This window comes from Pelodiscus sinensis, chromosome 8, assembly GCF_049634645.1.
Source record: "Pelodiscus sinensis isolate JC-2024 chromosome 8, ASM4963464v1, whole genome shotgun sequence".
Classification (NCBI taxonomy): domain Eukaryota; kingdom Metazoa; phylum Chordata; order Testudines; family Trionychidae; genus Pelodiscus; species Pelodiscus sinensis.
This window is the reverse complement of record NC_134718.1, coordinates 33392727-33415735: the sequence shown is the minus strand read 5'-3', so window position 1 is coordinate 33415735 and position 23009 is coordinate 33392727. Positions and strand designations below refer to the sequence as shown.

General features: G+C 43.2%; 1 protein-coding gene across 5 annotated transcripts in view; it reads left to right on the top strand.

Annotated features, from left to right (window-relative positions):
* The window catches only part of P4HA1 (prolyl 4-hydroxylase subunit alpha 1), a 52456-nt gene extending 30557 nt beyond the window's left edge, over window positions 1–21899 (top strand). For 3 of the 5 annotated variants that reach the window (XM_075935011.1, XM_075935012.1, XM_075935010.1), the window contains 6 exons: window positions 1671–1770; window positions 6492–6545; window positions 11512–11577; window positions 14585–14653; window positions 18308–18404; window positions 18652–21899. In XM_075935011.1, coding sequence (XP_075791126.1) covers window positions 1671–1770; window positions 6492–6545; window positions 11512–11577; window positions 14585–14653; window positions 18308–18404; window positions 18652–18722 — 457 coding nt within the window. In that variant the 3' untranslated portion in view covers window positions 18723–21899. Of the gene's footprint in view, window positions 1–1670; window positions 1771–6491; window positions 6546–6612; window positions 6667–11511; window positions 11578–14584; window positions 14654–18307; window positions 18405–18651 lie in introns of all 5 variants that reach the window. The other 2 variants (XM_075935014.1, XM_075935013.1) reach the window with 1 other exon arrangement.
* The last annotated feature ends 1110 nt before the right edge of the window (window positions 21900–23009 follow it).

Below are 23009 nucleotides of genomic sequence, written 5' to 3'. Positions count from 1 at the left end.
AAAGCCTCTTGCGCAAAAAGTGGTGGTTCATTAATTATGCAAATGAGGCTCGGTGATATTCCATGCCTAGCCTCATTTGCATATTTCTTGCGCAAAACCAGTGCAGTATAGACGTAGCCTTAAAGAACTAACAGGTTAGTTGCTGCTGAAGAATTAATCCAGAGCTAGGAATATGCAAATCCTGAGCTTCCTTAGCTCTCAACAGCATAGTGATGTTTATGGCCAAAATCTCTTGGTTCTAAGTTTGAAACCTCCATAATTCAAAGGCAACAAAGTCGTATGGGTCTGACCTTTTTGAGGAAGCAGGAGAATACTTAAAAATCTGCTGGAGAATATTTGATTTGTCAACTATTTGCTAAATACTGAATATTCTACAAGCTGTTTTGGTAAGAATATCCAAACAAGAAAAGAGATTAAAATGCTGCTATATATATTCCGATTTTTGTTTCCGAAATGTCCTTTGCTCTGGCTACCAATGGAGGAGCACTTCCTTTTCTATACTCCAGAAGCCCTTCTTAAAAATACATGTTTATATTGAGAGACCACAAAAAACTATTCTTGTTTTTATGTAAGGGAGGACATCTCTAGTAAAGCCATTATAGTATTGCTCACTGCATAAACATCTGTACTGTGTGTTTGTGTTCTTTGATTCATTCAGGATTGACCTTGGTTGTAATAGACTAGGTGCAATTTATACTACAGGTTGAACCTCTGTAATCTGGGACTCCCTGTTTCGGCATCATCAGTCGTCCAGCAGGACCACTGGTGGTCCAAGACCAGTGTCCCGATGGGAGGGCTGGCAGCTGTGCTCCCCACTACAGGGCTGACCAGCATACCTCAACTGGGTAGCCAGGCACAACCCAGCAGAGTCGCCTCACCAGGCCATGAACCTGGTGCACAGGGAGTTGGGCTAGCCAACATAGCAGGGAAGGAGGTGGGAGACCAGCAGGGCAGCAAGGCTGGAGGCAAGGCAGAGCTGAGCATGAGGCTGGTGGCTGGTCCAGAGCGGAGGGGAGCCAGATATGGCTTCCTCTGGTCTGGCAAAATTCCTCATCCAGGACCAGTCAGGTGTCGAGGGTGCTAAACCTGTATTATGCTTGCAATATGGAGATGGTCCTTTTACTGCAGTTCTCTAGTGCCTTTTCTTCTCTCTTCACAGGAACACATGAATACATGGGAAATTAAAGTAGCTATCCAAACAGAGCTTTGATTGAGATTGGTTGACAACCCAGTCTTTTATACCCCACCCCCTTCTCTCTCTTTTTAAAGCTCTCATTCTCTAGAATTTCCCATTCTATTTTTAAAATTTTGTCTAGTTCTAATCATTGCACAGAAAACATTGGAAAATATGAAAACAAATAGTTTTTGTCAAATAGTGTTGGAAACTAACTTACTCCAGTTTAAATATGGTTCCTTTAATAATTTCTGGGCCTACTATAGAAACAAAGGGGCCTTATTCAAGATGCTGATATTACCAGTGTTATAACTGTCCTCTCACTTAAAAGAAGCTTTACAAATGTGGGACTTGGCAGTGCTTTCTGTTACATTATTAGCCTAATTGTCTACAGATAGCTCTAAGTCTTTATGCACATTTTAGAAATTATAAGACTGAACGTTCCACTTGCTTGTGGTATTTTACTAACAGATCTTTTCCTTGTTTTAAAATTTAGTGCCTGGTTGTCTGGATATGAAAGCCCTGTGGTATCTCGTATTAACATGAGGATACAAGACCTAACAGGACTGGATGTTTCCACAGCAGAGGAACTACAGGTGTGTAAATGACGATTTCAGTAACTATCATACCCAACTTGGTTTAAATGAAATGGACTTTTCAATGCACTGTACAGTAGACAGCCCCATAATCTTCAGACAGCTGCTTTGGGGTATACATGTAGAGGCTAATTCTTTGGTGTGAACTCAGCTGCTTCAAATGTTACCAAAAGGCAGGCCTAATCAATGTGGGAAGGACATCAGTGCCTTGATAATTAAGTTGAGTAATTGAATCAAATTTACCTTTTGGTGTAATGGGTAACCTGTTTGCAGTGGAGACCTGCTTAGTCCATAGCTAAGTTAGATTTGTAGATCCTGGAGGTGAGTAAAGAACAGTTGAAAATTCTGCTCTTTAAAAATGAGTGACTTTTTGGTTAGAAAAATTTTATTGCCACCAATAAAAGCAGGTTTTCTGAGGGTAGTTCAAATTTTCATAGATTGCTGTCTAGAGCAGTGGTTCTCAAAATGTGTTCCGCAGACCTAGTGGTCTGGGGCTGCCTCCCAGGTGATCCACGGCAGGAGCTCATCCCCCATTCTCTTCCCCCCTCGCATCAGTGAGCCTGTGCTGCTGGAGCCTCATGGCTGGCATGCAGCCATGGGACTGCAATACCAGCTCAGGTGGGGAGGTGAAGTAAGCAAACTCACATCCCTGTCCCCTGCATGGACCAAGAAGCTACATGTGGAGGAGCACCAGCCCGCCCCCCCATGGAGAAGTCCGGCATGCTGCTGGGTATCTGCCTCACCTGGGCTCTGCCAAACTCGCAGTTGCCATGGTAATAGCAGTGCATCCCTCAGTTGCTCCTGCGGGGCAGGTTGGGCTGGGCTGGGCAGGGCAAGGCCAGGTGGGATGGACTCTTGTGGTGCACGAGTGGTCAGTGCCCTCCTCCTACACCCTCCCTCCTGGCCAGACACCCTACCCCTAGTCTGCTCCTGCACTTTCCCTCCTGGCCAGACTTTGTACCCTCCCCCCGGCCAGACATCTATCCCCAGTCCACTCCTTCACCCTCCCTCCTGGCCTGACATCCTACCTTCACCTTGCTCCTGCATCCACCATTGCTCCCTGTACCCGCCCTCCTGGCCACACACTGCACCCTCCCTTGTTCCTGCTTCCTCCCCGAGGCTAGACACCCTACTCGCAACCCCTCTCCCTTCTGCACCCCATCTCCCTCCCACTCACTGGCAGCCCTGTCCTGCTCACTGACCCCCTCCTTTTTGTCCCCAACCCAGAGTCTAATGGGGTCCATAAAATCGACTAACTCTAGAACCCCAGAAAAGTAAATCTGGCCTATGGGAAGCCTTGAACCTCAGTCCTCCCTGTCCCTTCCCCTTGCCTGTGGGGCTGAAGTGAGGTGTCTCAGTTGGGGGCCACATCAGTGAGGGTTGAGGGGTTTTGGAGGTTTTGGGGTTTTTTTGCTTCTCTTACATTGTCTCCCAACTTTTCTGTGTCAATGGCCCCCAACACAAAAAGGATTCCCCGCTCCTGCCATAAATAATGAAAACATTGAAACCTTTTGTGTTGACCATAAATTAATTTTACTTCATTTAAAATGAAGTTTGTTTTAACTGTCTCATGTTAGTTTTGAAATTAAACTATATCTGCAGCGCTAGCAAAATGGCTTTGACATAATTATATAATAGTGCGTTTTCATTAGCAGCTGGTGGTCTGCAGAAAGGTTTAGGTGCTTGGACCAAAAAGTTTGAGAACCACAGCTCAAAACTCAAGTCGATTGCTTCTTGTCCTAAGTTGCAGCAAGGGCAGTTTTGAGTTCGACATTAGGAAAAACTTTGCAATTGACAGTGATTAAGCATTGTCATAAATTGCATAGGGAAGTTGTGCAATCTGTCATTTGAGATAAAGAGCAGGCTAGATGAACACCTGTCAGACATGGTCTAGATCTGGATGGACAAGATGCAGCCAGCAGGCCAGATTCATCCCAAGGCCTCCTCGCTGGGACCCTTACCGCTGAGGGTCAACTGCTTTAAAAGACTGGTTGCTGTCTGCTCTGGACACCAGGGAGGGAGGCAAGGCTTTGCATGCCCCTGCTCCCAGCAAAATCTTGCTGCTCCCATTGGCCAGTTTACGACCAACGGGAACTGAGAAGTTTTTGCTGGGGGCAGAGTCAATGTTCAAAGCCTCCTTTCTCTATCCACTCCAACTCCCTCCCTCAGCAGAACCACATGGAGCAGCCAGCTGTTTTGATTGTAGCAGTAAGTGCCTGTGGCACCCTCCTCCCCCCCTCTAACTTCTTGCCCCAGGCCACCATCCCTGTCCTGCTCCACATCACCACCCAAACCCTCTGTAATCCTTCTCCCCACTTCCTTCAGGTCACAACTCTCTTCCAGACCCTGCATCCCATCCTACACCCTCCCTCGGGCCATAATCTTCTCCTTTATCTCATTCCCTTGCCCTAGGTTCCCACCCAAAACCCTGTGCACCCCTTTTGTCTCCTTCCAGGTGACAACTCCCAGAACCTGCACCCCTTCTTAGACTCCGCCTCTCTGCATCCATGTCCCAGATTAACCCCCTCCTTCCCCGAAATATCATCTCCAACCCCACACCATCTCCAGCACCACAGTCCCCTACCCCTAGCTCCCTTCTGCACCCAGCCTCTGGCATAGACACCACACACCCTCCATAGATGTGCAGCCCTTGATCATTTACTAAAATCTTGGCATCACCCCTGTTAAATTATTGCTCACCCCTGGTCTGAATAATACTTAGCCTTTTCTTAAGTGCAGGGGACTGGACTAGATTACCTCTTAAGGTGCCTTCCAGCCCTGTACTTCTATGAATAAGAGGTAGAAGGTTTGACTAATGGTGGTGAAAACAGGCATGCCACACTAAACAAAGGTCACATGAGGGTAAGACATCCAGCTCAGAACAGAGGATGCTTTGGAGTGGTGGTTGTAGGAGAATTTGTTTAGAGAAATGTAAGAATGCTAGTATCAAAAAAGGTAACTGCATCTTTAATATTCTGCAATGAAGAAATATTAAAAGGAGTGATGGCTCCAGCTGTTGGTCAGCAAAAGTAACAGCAATGGAATGAAATATTAGAGCGCTCACCGCCAAAAAAAATTGTGCTACAGGAATTATGAAATCTTAACTCCCAAAGTCTTGGATTCACTTCTGCTGCTGAGCTAATCTAGCACTTTATGAAGAAATAATTGCCTGATTTTTTTTTTCCAAAAGATGCAAGTATCTTAACTCACAGGAGTCTTCTCAGTGGATGTTGTTTCTTTCTTTCTATCCATCCATCTCTCCTGCCTTCCTTGTGTATACATACCATGAATATGTGAGTGTGGTGTGAGAAGAGTGCAGGAAAAATAATTCGTAACAGAAATGAAGACGTTGGCTGGCTTCTAGGACAGCACTTCTTGAATGTGGCTACATGAGGTCCGCAGGGCTTTTTCCTGTGACTCTTCTCTTTCATCCCTTCCTTATCCCTTCCATTGGCCCTCTACTTCAAGTTAGGGATGTTAAAGACTAGTCAACTATCCGATAAGCAATGCTTATCAGATAGTCGACTAGTTGATTTCTCCCCCCCCCCCCCTCGCTGCTTCTAATAGAGGGGGAGAGTGGGGTTACTTCAAAGTGGCAGTGCTGCACACCTAAGCCAGGGATCAGCTGTGCGGCACTGCCCCTTTGAACGCCGCCTCAGCTTTTAACGATAGGAGGGACTCTTGTACATTTCAAAGGAAGACTGCAAAGTGCCTATCAACTAGTCGAAGAGTCGATGGAAATCCCATCGACTACTGAACTAGTCAGTTAACAGTTACTTAACATCCTTACTTCAAGTGTATGGTGGGCTCTGGCTCCTGACCACAGGCTTATCTTTAATCACTTACCTCCCCTGGCAGTGGGATTGTGGTTCAGGGGCTGGTATCCAGTTTGGGCCCTGGGATCCAACCCTGGCCATGCAGTTGCAGGTATTGGCCCAGGATTCACTCACACCCTCTCATCCATTTGCTCTAGCAGTTCCTGCGTCCTTACCCACCTCCCATTCAGGGCTTAATTTGTCCCTAGGCTTGCAGGGGCTGAGTAAATCTGCTGTGAAAGATGTCTGTTAATGTCACTTGTCACAGCAGACTATGTAACTAGGTAGAGGGCTGTGAAAAATATTAACATACAAGTATAGCTTTTCACAGCAGCAGTCTTACAGGGTGGGGTACACCACAAACCTGGAAAAAGGCAAGATTATTCAAAGCACCTTTTTGTGTTTCTATTCTGGTTAGGTTCAGGACCTAATTTTTATTATTGAGTCTTAAAAAAAAAAAATCCCTACATAAATACATTGCAATGATTTGGACATGTATGTGTGCTTTTTTTAGTTTAAAGTTATTTAACTGTTTTAGGAAAAATTGCTGGAGGCCACCAAAAATCTTGCGAGCACTCCAAATTCTAGAACTGGGGTTCTATTAAGAAATAATCGGTAGATAGTGGTAGAAATGTTCCCAAGAATCAAAGCTCGGAGCTAAACTCCTGGTTATATTCTCATGAGTAATCTGATTTGAAATGAGTAGAACTCCTCACAAGAATACATTTAATAGTATTTAACTCTGTATTGTTTGATGGTATGCTCTATAGGGGAGGGACTTATTTTATAATAAACTTGCATCTTCAAAAAATTGCAAAATGTATAGACTGGAGTCAAATACTCATTTTCGCTCCTCCAGGTAATATACAGCTTTATTAGATATTTGTACTTTTCCTTTCACTGTAGGTAGCCAACTACGGCGTAGGAGGCCAGTACGAGCCTCATTTTGATTTTGGAAGGGTAAGTTCCTCTACTTTCACGCCTTCACATCTTTGTACTTCACATGCATTGTGTTTCTCTCTTTCAGGTGGCAAATTATGGAGTGGGAGGACAATATGAACCCCACTTTGACTTTGCACGGGCAAGTAAAGAGGTGGAAGGGTGAAAGTGACCAACTGAAGCCTAAGCTTGTTGACTGCACAATATATTTTCTTTGTGTTAAATTTCATGGCCGATCAATTCTTCTAATCCATATTAATGGACAAAGCCCTCTAAACCACCATCTGAACAGGCATTATAAAGCAGTATGATCTCCTTTCACAGTGTAAAAATCTCTTGAGAGAGGGAACTAATTCTTTATCAGACTGAAGGTATTAATTTTAGAAATGGGAGATGGAAAGGTGTGACTGGCTTAGGGAACTGTAATAATGAAAAGATTTCATCTTTTGTTGTTGGTACAAGACCAACCAAAGTCTGCAGTGATTCAAAGTCACTATCTGTTTTGGTGGTGTCTGTAGTGGCCTGAATCAGAGTTCCCGTTCTCCCAGATAACCACAGTTGGCACCCTCATAGGTAGGATCCTACCAAAATTCATGGCTATGAAAAACACATGGACCATAAAATCTGGTCCTTTGTGTGCTTATATCCTGTGTTATACAGATTTCATAGGGGAATACCAGCATTTCTCAAATTGTGAGGGTTTGTCCCAAAAGGGAGATGCAGGGGAAGTGGGTGTTTGCAAGATTACTTTATGGGAGTTGTTGTATTGTCACTTTTCTGCTATCATTAGAGTTGGGCACCATAGAGTGGCAGCTGTTGGCCAAGTGCCCAAAAGGCATACTATGCCGTACTTACGTTCTGCAGTGCTGCTGGTGACAGTTCTGGCATCAAAGAATACACTGCTGTCCAGCAACTCAGGTCTGAAGACAGTGCTGAAGATAAGGGTAGCAGCCACCAGAAGCCTTTCCCTCAAATAACTTTGCAGCCACCCCACAACTCTTTTGGGTCAGAATCACTACAAATACAACACCCTGAAATTTCAGATATAAATAGCTAAACGCATGAAAAATTACATTTTTAAAAAATCCTATGACCCTGAAATTGACCAAGATGGAGCATGAATATGATGGGACTCACCCGTAGATGCTCTTCAGGGAAATGGAATGGGTCCAGAGCCTTAATTCATTCTCTCTTTCTTAAAAAAAAAAAAAAAAAAAAAAAGTCCTTGCAGATTAGGATTGATATATGGACAGTGTGGTGAAGTGTGCATTGCCGCGGTTGATGCTATACCTTCAACGTGGAGAGAAGATTTCATTTCTCAGAGCTAAGAGTTCAGTACCTTTGACCAGCACTACATTTCATGAGTGCTGCTCAGTCCTCTACTTTTTCTGCTTTTTATTAAATTTGAGTAAAAATGAATTTCCCAAAGTAAAATTGAGATGGCAAAAAGAGTAGAGAGAACATAACAGCCCAAACTCTGCTTTCGCTTGTTTATTTGATAACTTATTAGCATTTCCTCATCTCTCCCTACCCCAACTGAATTTCACATGACTGGAAATAATGCCATTTCAAGGTGGTGGTTTAATGGGCATTTTTGTGTGTGATTAACACATTTAGATTAACATTGTCCTGTGAACCCAAACCAGCAAATATGAAAAGTCATTTAAGGGCATTGAGAATCATTAACAGTTTGATTTCAAATGCATGAATTAATATTCTAAAGAATGAACTTCGGTGCACAAATACGATTTTATTGGTGGGGAAGGAGGACTTTGGAGACTTTGCATAGATGTCTGTGCAACAGCATTTAGTCTTAACCAGTAGGAAGTAGCTTCCTGGTTCACCGATGTGGATGATTTCTCATGATTATTTCTCATGATTAAAGGGATACAAAGACTAGTTTTTATAACTCGGTCCATTTACGGCAGCTCTTTGGTATAGCAGTGCAATCATGGTGTATGCAATGTGGGAATCAGATTTTTTTTTTTTAAGTTTTCTAGCTAACTCAGCAATAAATAAGTAGTGTGATCATGGATTCTTGTCTGGCTGAACTTCAGCAATTGATAAACTTAAACAATAATTAGTCTAGTAGCACTTTAAGGACTGACACAACATGTAGATGGTATCATGATCTTTAAAGTGGTCTGTGCCCGCTATTTGTTGTTTTTAAAGTCTATCCTGTACAGTCTAACTTGGCTACCCCCTGAAGCTTTTAAACAGTTCAGTTGGAATCTGTTCAAATGGGGGTAATCTTAAGGCCCCGCTGCAAGCCTAGCTCTTGCTGAGTCTAGTCTTGCTACTCTGTAATAAAAGAACAGTGGCTCCAAAGGGAGTCCTCTCCAAGACTCCTTGCATAGGGGGAGTATTGCTGTTCCATGGGTGTTTGAGAGTGCACACCTTTCCTCTATGCACACATAGGCTTAGATATTCATATAATACATCTCTGAATTAGGGATGTTAGTGTGTAGTCATTTACATGATTAACCGGAGGAGTGTGGGGGTTGGGAGCTGGTGGAGCTGCCTCACTGGCAGCAGTGTGGGGGGAATGGTGGGAGCAGGTCCTTGGAGTGAGCCATCTTAAGCCAGCTCCCATGGAACTGCCTCCCCCCTGCTGTACTGCTTTTGCTCTCCACCCCTGTGTCAATGTGTAACCACTAAAAATCAAGCAGTTACACATTTGCATAAATACAAGTTATTTAACATTGCTACTAAAAATACATATTTTATGCTTTAAAGTGTGGTCATATTTTATCAGCAGCTTCAATTGGAGCCAGACATCTTGCTTCTGAGAAGTTGTAGTTGCAATGCTGAGAATTGGATAATTCAGGAGCTACGCTGTATAAAATGTAGAAGTCTAGAAAGCCAAATAGCATTGGCAGTAGTATCAAAGAGAAAGGGTAAAGACAATAACTAGTAGGTGCTGTCCCTACTAGGGATGCTAGATAGCAATTAACTGAATAGTCATGTAACCACACACAATATTATTGGTTACATGACTATTCGATAGTCCCCAGGAAGGCTAAAACAGAGCTGTTTGAAGGAAGCTGCACTGACATCCCATGGAACAACCCTTCTCAGTAGGAGGTCCAAGCTCCCTGCAGACAGAAGCTATGCTGGCATCCCACAGAGCAGTGCAGAGACTGCTCTGTGGCAGCTTTCGCTTCCCTTCCCCTGCTCCCCCACTCCCCCAGCTGCTTCTGAGAGGGGGGGATGTCGGGTCACTCCAGATCTGGTGTTCTTGTTCACTCTTGCTGCCTCTGATACAAAGGAAATGCATGTAATCCAGGGATGACCAACCTGTGGCTTTTCTGAAGATAATATGCAGCTCCTTGCTCAGGTACTCACTTGGTGGCTGCAGCTACAGGTGCCAACTTTCCAGTGCTCAACTTCTGGCTCCATCACCACCTCCTCCAAGTGTATTGTACCCTCGCTCCTTCCCTTCCCCACAGAGCTTCCTGAGTGCCATGAAAAAGCTGATTGCAGTGGGCAGGAGGCTCAGGGAAGGAAGAGGGACCACCGATTGGTGGGGCTGCTGGTGGGCAAAAGATACAGGAGAGAAGGCACCTGCTGGGGACTGCTGACAAACTATTGTAGCTCTTTGGCAATGTACATGGGTAAACCGTGGCTCCGTCTCTGGTTCAGGTTGGCCTCACCTGATGTAATCGATAATTAACTGCTAAGCCTAGGCTAATTGGTTAACCATGTACTTGACTACAAGTTGACATCCCTAGTCCCACCGAAGGGTAATTTGTGCACTAGTGCAAAGAATGACGGGGGGAAAAAAATCACAAATATAAAAAAGTCAAAATTAAAGGTAAGGCTGCAGCATGTACTAAAGTCAGCCAATAGGCTCTATGCCCAAGAACAGCCCTGGGCAAAATATGGTCCGTGGATGCAGCGGAGAGCCCCAGGCAGGCTCCTTTGCTTGCCTTGCAGCCCTGCACACTGCTCAGAAAAGCGGCTGTGGGGCCAGTTTTCTTTCAAAACTGTGATCCAGGAGAGTGTGGGGGAGGGCTTCAGGCCCTATCACGATCCCAGCACAATCCCATTGGTTGGTTTCCAGCCAGAAACTAGCCATTGGGGAGCTGCCTGTTTGAGTAACAGGCAGCACATGAAGCACCATGCCTTCCTCCCCTCTGGCTCAGTTATTCAAACAAGCATATGTCTGTGCAGCTGCCAGGCAGGCAGGCATGCTGTCTGAGAAACATTTTAAGTTCTGCAAGCATTTAGCTCTGTAGGCGGATTGGGCTGCTGGCTGGTAAGTCTCCTGGCCCAATCCTGCCTCTGATACCCCATCTCCGCCCTTCACCAGCCCTCTGCTCCCAGACCTGGCACCCAAATCCCCAGTCCCAGATAACAATCCCTTCCTACCCCATGTCACAACACAAACTCCTGAACCCCAGTTCCCTGCCCTAGATGTCAACTGCCTTCTTCATCCAAATTCCCAGATCCCATTCTCCCTTCTGCACCCAACCTCCGCCCCAGATACCACACCTCCTTCACTGATATTATGGAGGAATGTGGCCCTCGACCACTTTGCAAAATCTTGGAGTAGCCCCCAATCAAAAATTATTGCCCACTCCTATCTAAGAAATTCTAGCCCTCCGCTTGCTTCTCACCGAACTGAGGCAATGACGTGTAGATTTGTCTGGTCTAATTGTAACTGACAGGCACATGAATTTTCATAAATATTTAATCCCTAGATTATAAAGGGATTTTGTTACCACAAACGGGCATTTTTTGATGTCATGGGGGCTGCAACTTTTTTTCAGTAGCAATTGCAAAGGGAAAATTATAACAGAAATGAACCAGTACATACATTTTCCTCACCCTCTGTCCTGATGAATTTTTGGGGTGTTTTTTTGTTTTTGTTTTTTCCTGCATGAGTTTGTTTGCTGGCACATCAGCTATTTATCCGCTGGTGTATAAATTACATGATCAAAATAATGAGCATTTTATTTAATAAGTGTTTTGCTTTCTTTTACAGAAAGATGAGCCAGATGCTTTTAAAGAATTGGGAACAGGCAACAGAATTGCTACTTGGTTGTTCTATGTAAGTGAGACCTTTTTAAGCATGTCTTACAAACCATTCCTGCGAAAATGTTAGGTTTTTTTCCTGCATATTTGGCCATGCACTTCAGTGATTTCATTAGACACCTGATTCACGTAAAGTCCTCTAATGGCTCAGTGGCAAATAAGGATACCTTCTGAAATTAGGCCAACTTAAATGTGTAGTCTCAAAGTTCTTCAGGTGCTTGAGATCCCTTTTTAAATCAAAGGTAGCTAGCAGGTATGAAGTATCTTGAGGATACCTATGGTTGTGAGCAGTGTGCCTTCTGAGACTTTTCCATCCTTGGGCAGGTTGAAATTTATTATGTGCAACACCAGTATTGAGGAAGCATGTAGATGTGCACCCACCAGTACAAATGAAAACTCTAGATACAAATACGTATTTTAAGTAGTCCATAGGTGTGGAAGAAAATACATTCAAACAAGGGATAATTTAAAAGGAGCAGTACTTATGATTATTTAATATGAAATCAAATAAAAAGAAAATTAACACTACCCATGGCTGAGGAAATGGATTGTGCGCACACAAGCTCATGATACTATTTATATTTTTGTTAACCTGAGGTGCCACAGTACCATAGTCTGTAACAAAAAACAACAAACACTACTATTCCTGAGACTTTAGAAAGGACAGACAGATACATGTTTCGAAGATCCTACAAATAAGGTTTCATCCTACAAAACAGCTACCATCACACCTAGTACTTGCTGCTTCTGACTCTCAAGAGCCAGAACTCTACCAAATAGCAAAGGTTTGGCTTTAATGCAATTCTGTTTACGATGTATTAATTAGTAACACAATTTAAAAAAATCATTAAGATCAGTGTTTTAAATATCTGCAACACTCAAATTCTGCTAATGGTTTAAGGCAAAGAAAAAGATTCTTTTAACATGGGGGGTGGGGAGGAGGAGACACTCCAAGAATTTGGTAAGTGGTTGACAGGAACTGCATTAGTGGCATCAAATTAGCACCACAGGATCTGTATGATAAATAGCTCAGATCTGTGCACCACCAGCTGACTGAGTACATGAAGGAAGATCTCAAACTAGAGGATCCATTGGTACTGATGGTCCCAAAAGCCAAATCATCCTCCTCACTCCATGCGGTAGTCACTCCATTCTTGCCAGATCAACTGATGGCCACAGAGTTTTTGCAGAAGGTGGCGATTGAAGCTCCAGCTCTGTCAATGAGGTCTGTAACATCATATAAACTCCTTGACATCTTACAACCCTCAGGGTCTTCTCCATGTGGACCTGCCAATTAGCAAGGCCATTTTGGGACCTGCTGCAGAACTTCTCTTTACCTAAAAAGCCTAAGATGGCAACACCCCAGGGCAGCTCTAACAAATGAAGCCTCCAAATGCCTTGGCCTTCTGGAAAGAATTTTCAACCAACCAGCCTCCAATCAGAATTTACTAACTGGCAGGTCCTGCTTCCACAGGAGGATAGGACTCCATTCCAAGATCTCCTAGATGAAAGCAAACTGGTACCTAAGACCTCATTCCAAGTTGCACTGGGTGTGGATGATCCCATGTTCTGAGCTGTTGCTGAAGTCAGAGTTATGATATGAATAGTTCCTTCATTTTTCAGGATTACCCCAGGCATGTCCAGAATATCCTAGAGAATTTCCCCTTTCAATGCAACTCTTCAGCAAGAAAGTTGATGAGCCATTGCACTTGTGTAAGGATGTTAGGACAATTCTTCTCTCCCTGGGCATTTATACCCCAACTCTGATGGGAAACCAACACTAACAGGATTATAAACCCAGATGAGCCTTTCAGCCATTTTACCACCCACATCCTTATAAACCATCATGCTGTGCTAGATCAGACAAAGATGGGGATATATTGGTTCCTCATGACCTGTCGCTGCTCTTTCCCACTCCACAACCCAGAGGTTTCTTTTATGGGGCACTCCGTTCCTGCAAACAGCTCACTTTTGGTGGTTGCCTTGGCTGGCCCACAACTTCATGATTCCCCTGATGTCATGAGAATGAAGTCTCCTCTCATCAGATGGGCTTTAGTATGCTATCTGCAAAGAACAGAACCTATTCGGAAGTCACTAAGGTTATTTGTTCTAATAATGCTTTTCCTTGCAATAATTCTATCTGCTCAGATGCCTCTCTCAGCTGGCACATATTCCTCCTCCAGCTGGGTGAAAGCCCATTCCACTACATCACAAGTAATCTCATCAGCTTCTCTTAGAGATGTACCTCTACACATTTGTAGAGCATCTATCCGGAGCACCATTCATATCTTTGCAAAACATTGTCTTAGTCTAGGCCGCTGCTGCAAATGCAGCTGTTGGGACAACAGTTTTACAGGCATCTATTTCAACTACATCTTCATATCCTCCCTCTGTTTTGATTACAGCTCATCAGTTATCTGCATGTGGAAGGGCCAGTATTCAAAGAAAAATGGGACATTCCTTATCTGTAACTGGAGCCTGTTCGAGGTGTGGAATTCCTATTTGTAGTCTACTGCTTGCCCTCCTGCCAATCTTGAGTCACAAGTCACAGGAAGAGAAAATGGAAATGTGATTCATTTGCACTGCCCTCTATAGCCTCAGTTTGGGCCAGAAGGAAACTAAGAGTATGGGGACAGGACATTACTTGCTAAGAAATTTCAAGTCTAGGTGAAAAGAGCACATGCATATCCATGTATGGAATACACATAGGGACCACATGTCAAAGAACTTCTAGCTACAGAGAAGTGAACGCAGTTTTTCTAGCTGCCTAGGTATTTTTACCTGATTTATCATCAAGGCATTTGATGAGAGCCTTACAGATTCTGGAACAAGAATGTCGACAGCTTCAGTTTAGTATTTTTGCCTTGTTTAATGCTACAAGGCCATATTAATGTGATTTACAGCTAGTCACAGAAATTGTGACCCTTATGTATAGTCAAAGGAAGTTTTTCATACATCAATACAAATAGAGGGTGGGTTTTTTTTGAAAGCCCTAGGTTAAGGCTGCTTTCTTTCCTTTTCAGATGAGTGATGTATCAGCAGGGGGAGCTACTGTATTTCCTGAAGTAGGAGCTAGTGTTTGGCCTAAAAAGGTAAGATGAGGAGTTTTAATGCATGTTAGATTCTCCTCTTCCATTTTCCCTCCATTAAATCCAGCTATGAGGAACTGTATATTTAGATATTTAAAATGAAAATTTCAAAATGAATTGATTTGAAGAGTACTGGAACATCAATCCTGCAAACACTTAAGCTATACCACTTATTTCAATGGAGCTATCTATGCAAGTAAAGTTACATGAATTTGAAGTCTCAAATCTAGCTGTGCTTGTGTAGTGTTTCAGTTTGTGCTGTTTTGCAAAATTGACTCCACATGTAGTCTGTTGAAAGCAGTAGGTCCAAAACATAACTAACTGTGATTGGGTCACTCTGGTTTGGAGGGGAAAGAGACTGGTCAAGCAGTGCACAGAGTATAACTTCTTTTTTGAAAACAATCGAACACTAGATTGATTTTTGGCATGGTAAGTATAGACGTGGTCTCAGCCTTAACAGTATTTCTTGGTTTTCTGAAGCTTTGCTGAACTTGGATGTTTTGGAAAGATCCCACACTTAAGTAAACGGTCATGGGATAAGAGAATGTTTCTGATCTTTTAAGCAGTTATCAATCTATGAGAGGACAAAGGGTAATAATAAATAGTTGGTCAGTTTTCCAAATGGAGAGTGGTAACTAGTGTCTTGCAGGGTCATACTGGCACTAGGGATGCAAACGAGTAGTCAAGTATACGGTTAACTGATAAGCCTAGTCTTATTGGTTAATTTTGAATACTTGCCTTCATCTCCCCCCATATCAGAAACAGCAAAGGGGGGGAGGGGTGCAGGAGTCCGCTTAAAAGCCAGCTTCTCTTCCCTCCCCCACCCCCCTCATCCCTGGCTGCTCGGCATCTGCTCTGTGGTGCTCTCTATCAGGGGCAGCAGGAAGCTGGTCTCCATGGGGAGGTAGTTTTTAAACTGGCTCCCCTTATGGACCAGATCCTGCCTGGTACCCCATGCTGAGGCTTCTTGATACAGAGGCATGGCAAGGGGCTCCCCCGGAGTGGGGCAAGAGCATACTGGCTGCTGGCTCTGCCCGCAGGGACTATAGAATAGTCAAGTAATCACTAAAAATTCATTGGGTTATTTGACTACTCTATTACCTCCCCCTATCTAACATCCTTAGCTGGGACCAATTCTATTCAACATATTCATAAATGATCTTGAGAATGAGGTAAACAGTGAGGTGGCAAAATTTGCTCATGAAGGTCACTGAAGTCCAAAGCTCATGAACTTCAAAAGAATCTTTTAAAATTTGGTGACTGGGCAACAAAATGGCAGGTTAATGTTAATGTTAGTGCAAAGTAATACATATTGGAAAACTATAATCCTGACTACACGTTCAAAATGATGGGGACTAAATTAGCTATTACCACTTGAGATCTTAGTCATTGTGGATAGGTCTCTGAAAACATCCACTCAATATGCAGCAGCAGCAAAGTAAACAATGTTAGGAATCATTTAAAAAAAGGATACTGAATAAGTCCGAGAATATCTCTTTGCTTCCATATAAATCTATGGTATGCCCTCATCTTGAATAAAGCATGCAAATGTGGTCATTTCATCTAAAAAATATCTTCTTATTGGAAAAGGTTCAGAAAAGGGCAACAAAAATGAGGGGTTTGGAACAGCTGCCATATAAAGAGAGATTGATTAAGGCTGGGACTTTGCAGTTTAGAAAAGAGGAGACTAAGGGGGAATATGAAACAGGTCTATTAAAATCATGACTGGTGTGGAGAAAGTAAATAAAGGGAAATTATTTACTTGTTCCCATAACACAAGAACTAGGGGTCACCAAATGAAAATTCATAGGTGGTAGGTTTAAAACCAAAGGAAGCATTTCTCCACACAATGCACAGTCAGCCCATGGAACTCTTGTCAGAAGCTGGAAATGAGTGACAGGGAAGGAATCTGTGACGGGGTATTAGAAGCCCGCATGACTCGGGGCCGGACCCGGAACAGGGTGGCAGAAGGGCGATCCATCTTGTCCCCGCACCAGGAGAAAAGCCGGTGACAGACTGAGCCAGGGAGCAGTGGCCTGTCCACTGGTCGCGCATGCGCCTTGGGTGCCGGAGGAGAAGACCCTGGCGCATGTTCAGGAGAGCGCGGCCCTGTGAGTGACTGCGGGGGCGGGGAAGACGGGGGAGGCAAGATGCTGGCGCCTGTGCAGAAGGGGGAGGGGGGACATTCAAAAAGAAGGAAGGATGGTGCAAGAGGGGGAAGGAGGAAGATGGAGAGGAGGGAAGCTGGAAGTCGGTTAGAGGCATTGCTGGAGGGAAGACCGGACGAACGGAGGTGAGGAAGTAGCCCAGAGCGGGTGGCTGGAGCCCTGCTTGCAGGCTGATGAGTTACAGCGGTTAGCCCCATCAGCCAGGTGGAGGGTGGACAGACAGGACACTCCCACCTTAGGGACCTGGGCTGGGGCCTGGAGAGAGGGTGGGCCCAGGCCCCCCCTCACACCCTACTTGGGGTAACAAGTTAAAGCAGAGTTGTGACACTTAATCAAGGAATTGCTGTCGGGCATTCTGTGTAGAAGAGAAAGGAAAGGGGGCAGACCCTCAAAAAAGGGAAGGGGGTTTAATTGTGCCCCTTCACAGAATTATTTAAGGATTCCCTGTTCTGTTCATTCCCTCTAGGGCACCTGGCATTGACCTCTGTCAGAAGACAGGTTACTGGGCTATATGGACCTTTGGTCTGACCCAGCATGGCTGATCTTATGAAAGGCACTAGTTGTCACTGGGAAACATGAATGGTGTTTTTGGGGGGGTTTTGCCATTTAATTTCCTAGTTTATGGGATTTTGTTTTCTGTTAAAGACAACTTCCGATAATCCGGCACCTTTGGGACCAGGGGTGCCGGATTATTGGATATGCCGTAGTACCGGAAGTGGGACTGAGATGGGTCGGGGGGAGGGGGCAGTTTGGCGGGGAACTGCGCAGTGTGGGCAGCACTCCAGCTGCTCTGCTCCCGGCTTCCCCAAGTCCGCCGCTGGTCAGTTTCAGGTGCTGCTGGGTTGGTCCCGCAGCGCCGCCCCTCACCTGAATGGCTCTGTGGGATCAGTCTGGCAACACTCCAGCCGTTCTGCCCCAGGCTTCCCCAACTCCGCCACTGCTGAAACTGACCAGCGTGGGACTTGGGGAAGCCGGGGGCAGAGCAGCTCCAATTGTCCGGCTGGCCAGAGCACTTCCGGGTTCCAGTTGGTGCCAGACTATCGGGAGTGCCGGACCACTGGATGCCGAACAACTGCAGTCCTACTGTAGTGGAAATGATAGTCATTGTGGCAACTGACCACAGAATGCAGGACAAGTGCCATACTCCCTCCCCAGTCAGCTCAGTATCACAAGTTTTCCTGCTTTTTCAGTTCAGTCACTTTCTTAACTAGTAGATTAAACTATCATCAAAAACTGGTGCGGCACTGCAGCAAACTTTGGTTCCAGGTGCTTAGCGTTAGTTAAGTGCTTTGAGTTTCTTTAGAATTGTGCAGAAAACATATTTTAACATCTTTTGTATTAATTTAAATGAATGTTAAGTTTACATTTCAACAGGTTGTCCATTTAACTTTTTAAATCAAATTCAGTTTTTTGAAATCACTGATTAGCCCTGACAGAAGTAAACTTTGTATTACAGAGTAAAATATTATGTTTGTATTGAAATGTGCAGGGAACAGCTGTATTCTGGTACAATCTTTTTCCAAGTGGAGAAGGAGATTACAGCACACGGCATGCAGCCTGCCCAGTACTAGTTGGAAATAAGTGGGGTAAGTATCTATACTCTGATTTTAATATTTGTGTTACTTCATTGCTTGTGGTAGGATACAGCAGAGCCACAGTTGTAGTACCTAGCTACTTCATTCCAAGACTTTCCCACTTTGGATTTAGTATGTTAAATTTCAGGATATTGCTTTAACATATTTGCGGGTGGGGGAGGAGAGGAGCTTTTCTTGATGTGCTGATATATGCTTAATTTAAATAGAAATTCTTACTATTACGATTTGTCTCTCATAGTGTCCAATAAATGGATCCACGAACGTGGTCAGGAATTCCGAAGACCGTGCACTTTATCAGAGTTGGAATGATGCAAACTCTTTCCCAGTCCTATACTCGTCTGTGTAAAATGTGTCTCCCTGATTATCTTTCAACAATTTTTTAGAATTGACTAACACACACTCCACTAGATTCAGTCTCCCGCCACATCCAGTATGTCATCTGAAGAAATACCTACATTGTTTTAGTTCACTCTACAATATCCCTTTTAAAGTTTTATATAGAGAATATATTGAGGGTTGTGGTTTTAGTTTTTCAAGATAGAAGGACAAAATCAGAGTCGGGGTGATTTGATCTATAGTATCCTTTACTCTGTAGAATCTCTGATCAGCATGGAAAGTCAGTATATGACTTTAGTCCTCATAAGCTTGAGTTTGCCAGTGTTAAAACAACATGAACAATCTAATTTCAAACAGACTCCTTTGGAGGGTTGCATTAAGCCAATCTTTAGGCCTGTGGCTCCAAACTATCAACTCTGTAGCGTGCCTGACCACTAGAATTGAACTGTGGGCATAGTTTGTTTCTCTCTGCGTGACAGGTTACCTTTGTGCCTCATAGCCTGTCTTTCCACTGCTACAAAATCTAGGGTTGACAGACTTGTAAATTCTCTCATATACCTTTACAGTGAATTTGACTTGTAACCCCGAGAATGTGAGTGAGAGCCAGTAGACATATAAATGCAGGTATTTTGGCTGTGCTGTCTGACACCTGTGTACATTAGAACAGCCAGATGGAATTCATGACCTGCTTTCCAGGTCTAGTTTTAATGACTTAGTGTATCAGTTTAAAAAAATGCTGCTTTCTTTTAGTAATAAACTTTTTACATGCATTTCTTGTACAGTGGGAGGGGGACAATACCATTGTGGACTAATCAAAACATTGTGCCTTAGGAGACTGGAATTTCAAATTGGTTATGAGGTAATGTGCAAGCCTCAAAGACTTATTTGTGAAAAGCCAAATTTTCTAATGCTGAAGTCTTTTGCGACAAAGGCAATCTATTTATAATCTTAATTCTTTTTATTTTGATATGTTTTGATATGTTGTAGACATTGAATGCATGCCGTAACTGTCAGGCCTTTAACTCTGGACTGAATTCACACAGGATGTAAATGAATGTAAAAATGAGCTACATCACGACCTAGACCATAGGTTCCCAAACTGGGGGGCGGACCTCCCCTGGGAGGGGGGGGGGGCATGAAGAAATTCCAGGGGGGAGGGGGCATGAGGCAACCCAGTCACCACATAACCCCCTCCCCCTCCCCAAGAGAGATCCCAGTTCAAGTAAAAAAAACTCAGAAAATACCATGTGAAGAATACTCAGGCTTGCTGGGGGTGCAGGGAGGACGGAGTGTCCCAGGCACACTTTAAAATGGCTGCCTTAAAAGGACGATGCCTGCTCTGCCCTTAAAAGGGCAATTCTTTTTGGTCAGCAACCTCCCCCCCCCCCCCATCCTAGAAATTAAAGGGGCAGCGACTGTTTTTTTCGGCCCTGATCGGTGTGGATGTGGGATTTTTTCCTGCTCAAGTTTCGCTGCTATTTGGGAGAGGGCGGGGGGTAGAGGAAGCATGAGAATTTCTCAAATCAAAAAGGGGGCGTGATGCCAAAAAGTTTGGGAACCACTGACCTAGACTGACTGAAGGTAGCCTGCTAATCTTGGATTATGAAATACTGAAAATTTACTAGTGTAGTGGCAAACCCTGAATACTGAGGCAAACCCCATTTCAGATAATTGGATTTTCTACCTGAGTGAAAGCCTGAAGAGACATTCCTACTGTTAACCTATTACAAATACTTTGAGAATGGGGATGCAATTTAACAAGGTACTAAAGATTACTTTGGATAATTCACATCTCCACAAGGATTATTATAAAAAGTTAAATCAAGTAATGTATTGCTTAAATAAAATCTAGCAAAAAAATAAGCCCCAACATAATTCTCTGAATTTTGACCCTTTAACAAATGTTTTCATTTCTCCCCCTCCCCCATGCTCTATTTCAGTCCTCCTGTAAATTATGATGTAAATCCCCTCATCTAAGTTTGTCACTCAGCTTTTTTCTTTCTTTCAACTTTTTGCTCTCCATTCCTTTTATGCACTCTAGTTTGATAACTGTGGCTGCAGTAAGTCCTGCAATATTCAGGAAAGTAATAGAGTGGACATGGAAAAGTTTCATTTGAACAAGAGGAGAAAAGTAACTTAAATGTTGGTACTCTAAGAGCTTGACAAACAGTTGTCAGGCACAAAGGCCAGAACACCTCCATTTCAGATACCCAGGCTATATAATCAGTTTCTCTATTTAGATACACCCCAATTAGGTGTGGCAGCTAGTAGTTAATTTGTATTTTCTTCTTAACCAAAAAGGCTCTCAATTTTTAAAATTGTTTTTAAAAAATAGAACTTAAAAGAAAAGAGGGAGAGCCCAAACAATGCTGTATCCATTGCTTAAACTGGAAGAAAGCCAGACTTTGCTCCAACCCACCCTTACTTTGAGTCAGCAGTAGTGAGAAGATGGGGGGGGGGGGATTGCTTACCAATCTGTAACTCTCAACTCTGCTCAAGCAAAGGTAAATATATTCCCTCCCTCAGAAGATGGCTAGAGATTTGAGGAGGGTAACAATGGTTTGCAGCTAACTAGACATCAGTTGAGAAGTTCAGAGTCTTTCTGCCCACACATCAATAAGAATTTCTCATGTTCAGACTTTTAAAGAAAAGTTTCTAAGTAGCACTGTCTGAGGATTGAGTGCTTAAATTGCATGATGCTTAAGATCTATCAAATTATTTTTAAATGTGTCATCCATTTTCAGTAAGTGAAATTGTTTTTCCTACTAGTGTAAATGTTCCATTGGATAAAGTTCCATAAATGTGTTAAATCATTTAAAAACTAAAGCCTTCCAAGCCTGGTTAGTAGGAAAAGAAACTTGCTTTGTTGATGAAGACCTATGTTTGATCTCTCCCGCTTACAGATTTAATACTGTGTAAATGACCTAGTACAGCTGCTTGCGCCTTATTAATTAGCTTTTTAAAAAGCTTTTGCATCAAGAGTTTGGCTCCTGTGTGAATGCAGTGTAGTATTAAATATGAATGACAACTATCTGGCTCACAGTGACTGACATTTGAGGAATTGCCTTACTATTCAATTTTGTAAAGTTTTTTAATGTAAAGAACAGGCTTAAAATAAAAGTCACTGCCATTTACAGTGAAAATTCTCCACATCAAAACTTTTCTTGTGGTTTGTTGCTGTCCATTTGTCAGAAATATGGTTTCTAGAAACTCAATGGCCCTATTCTGTAATTTCAGTGTGTATATGCTTGTATCCTATGTTTCTAAATGAGACTGAAAGGACCAAGGAAGAACAATGAAAACTGTCAATGAACAGTAGTACCCAGAAGAGCTTCAAGGCTTCTTTTCATCTAAATACACAACCCTTTCGTTAAAGTAAAAACAGTTGTAAAAGTTGCTTGTGCCTAGAATTACAGGAGGAGATTGAAATAGACTGTTTAATGGCTCTTTTATAAAATATATGCCCTACATATCTTTCTGGGGTTTGTTTCATTTTGTAGTAGTGATATTTTTAGCGACTTGACTTTTAGGCAGCTGTCCAAAAATTCGGTTTTCAGGGCTTTTTGAAATAGTACTGTTTCTTAGTGTGTTAAGCACAGTAGGGATCTTTAGTATGCATGAGGCAAGTTTGCATAAACCCTTAATGTGCAGCACATTAAGTGTGCTTTAGAAATCACATCCTGTAGTCAGATCAGTGTTTCACAACCAGCGGTACAAGTACCCTTAGGGCTACTCGAAGTGTGGGGGGTATGTCAACACAACTGAAATTTCAAGAAAACTGAATTTTTGTTTGAAGTTCTACAGTGCTTTATTATTTTTGTACTTTTTACACCTTAAATTTCATCACCTGCCCAGCTACAATGAAGTTGTTTAAACAAATGTGTTGCAAGGGTAGAAAAAAAAATCTATCTGAAAACTGTAGGCACTGGGACTACATATTTTTTTTGAAAAAGAGGTACTTTACCAAAAAAACACTGGTCTACATTATTACTCCAGTAGTCTCCCTGGGACACCAAACAGTTTTGGTACAGGGGTGGGAGGGCTTTTTCAATTAAAACCAAAATCAGAAGCTATAAATGTTTCCCAATGAGAAGTTGAGTGCAATCCAACTAAGTTGATGTTATGTGAACCTGTGAACTTGTACTAGAAGGCTGCAAGAGGAATGTGGCCTATAAAGGGTTTCTAGCCTAATCAAAAGAGTAGGATGTGGGTAAGGAGACAAGGAAGGGTGTTGGAACTTTTGCTACAAATTTCCTTTCA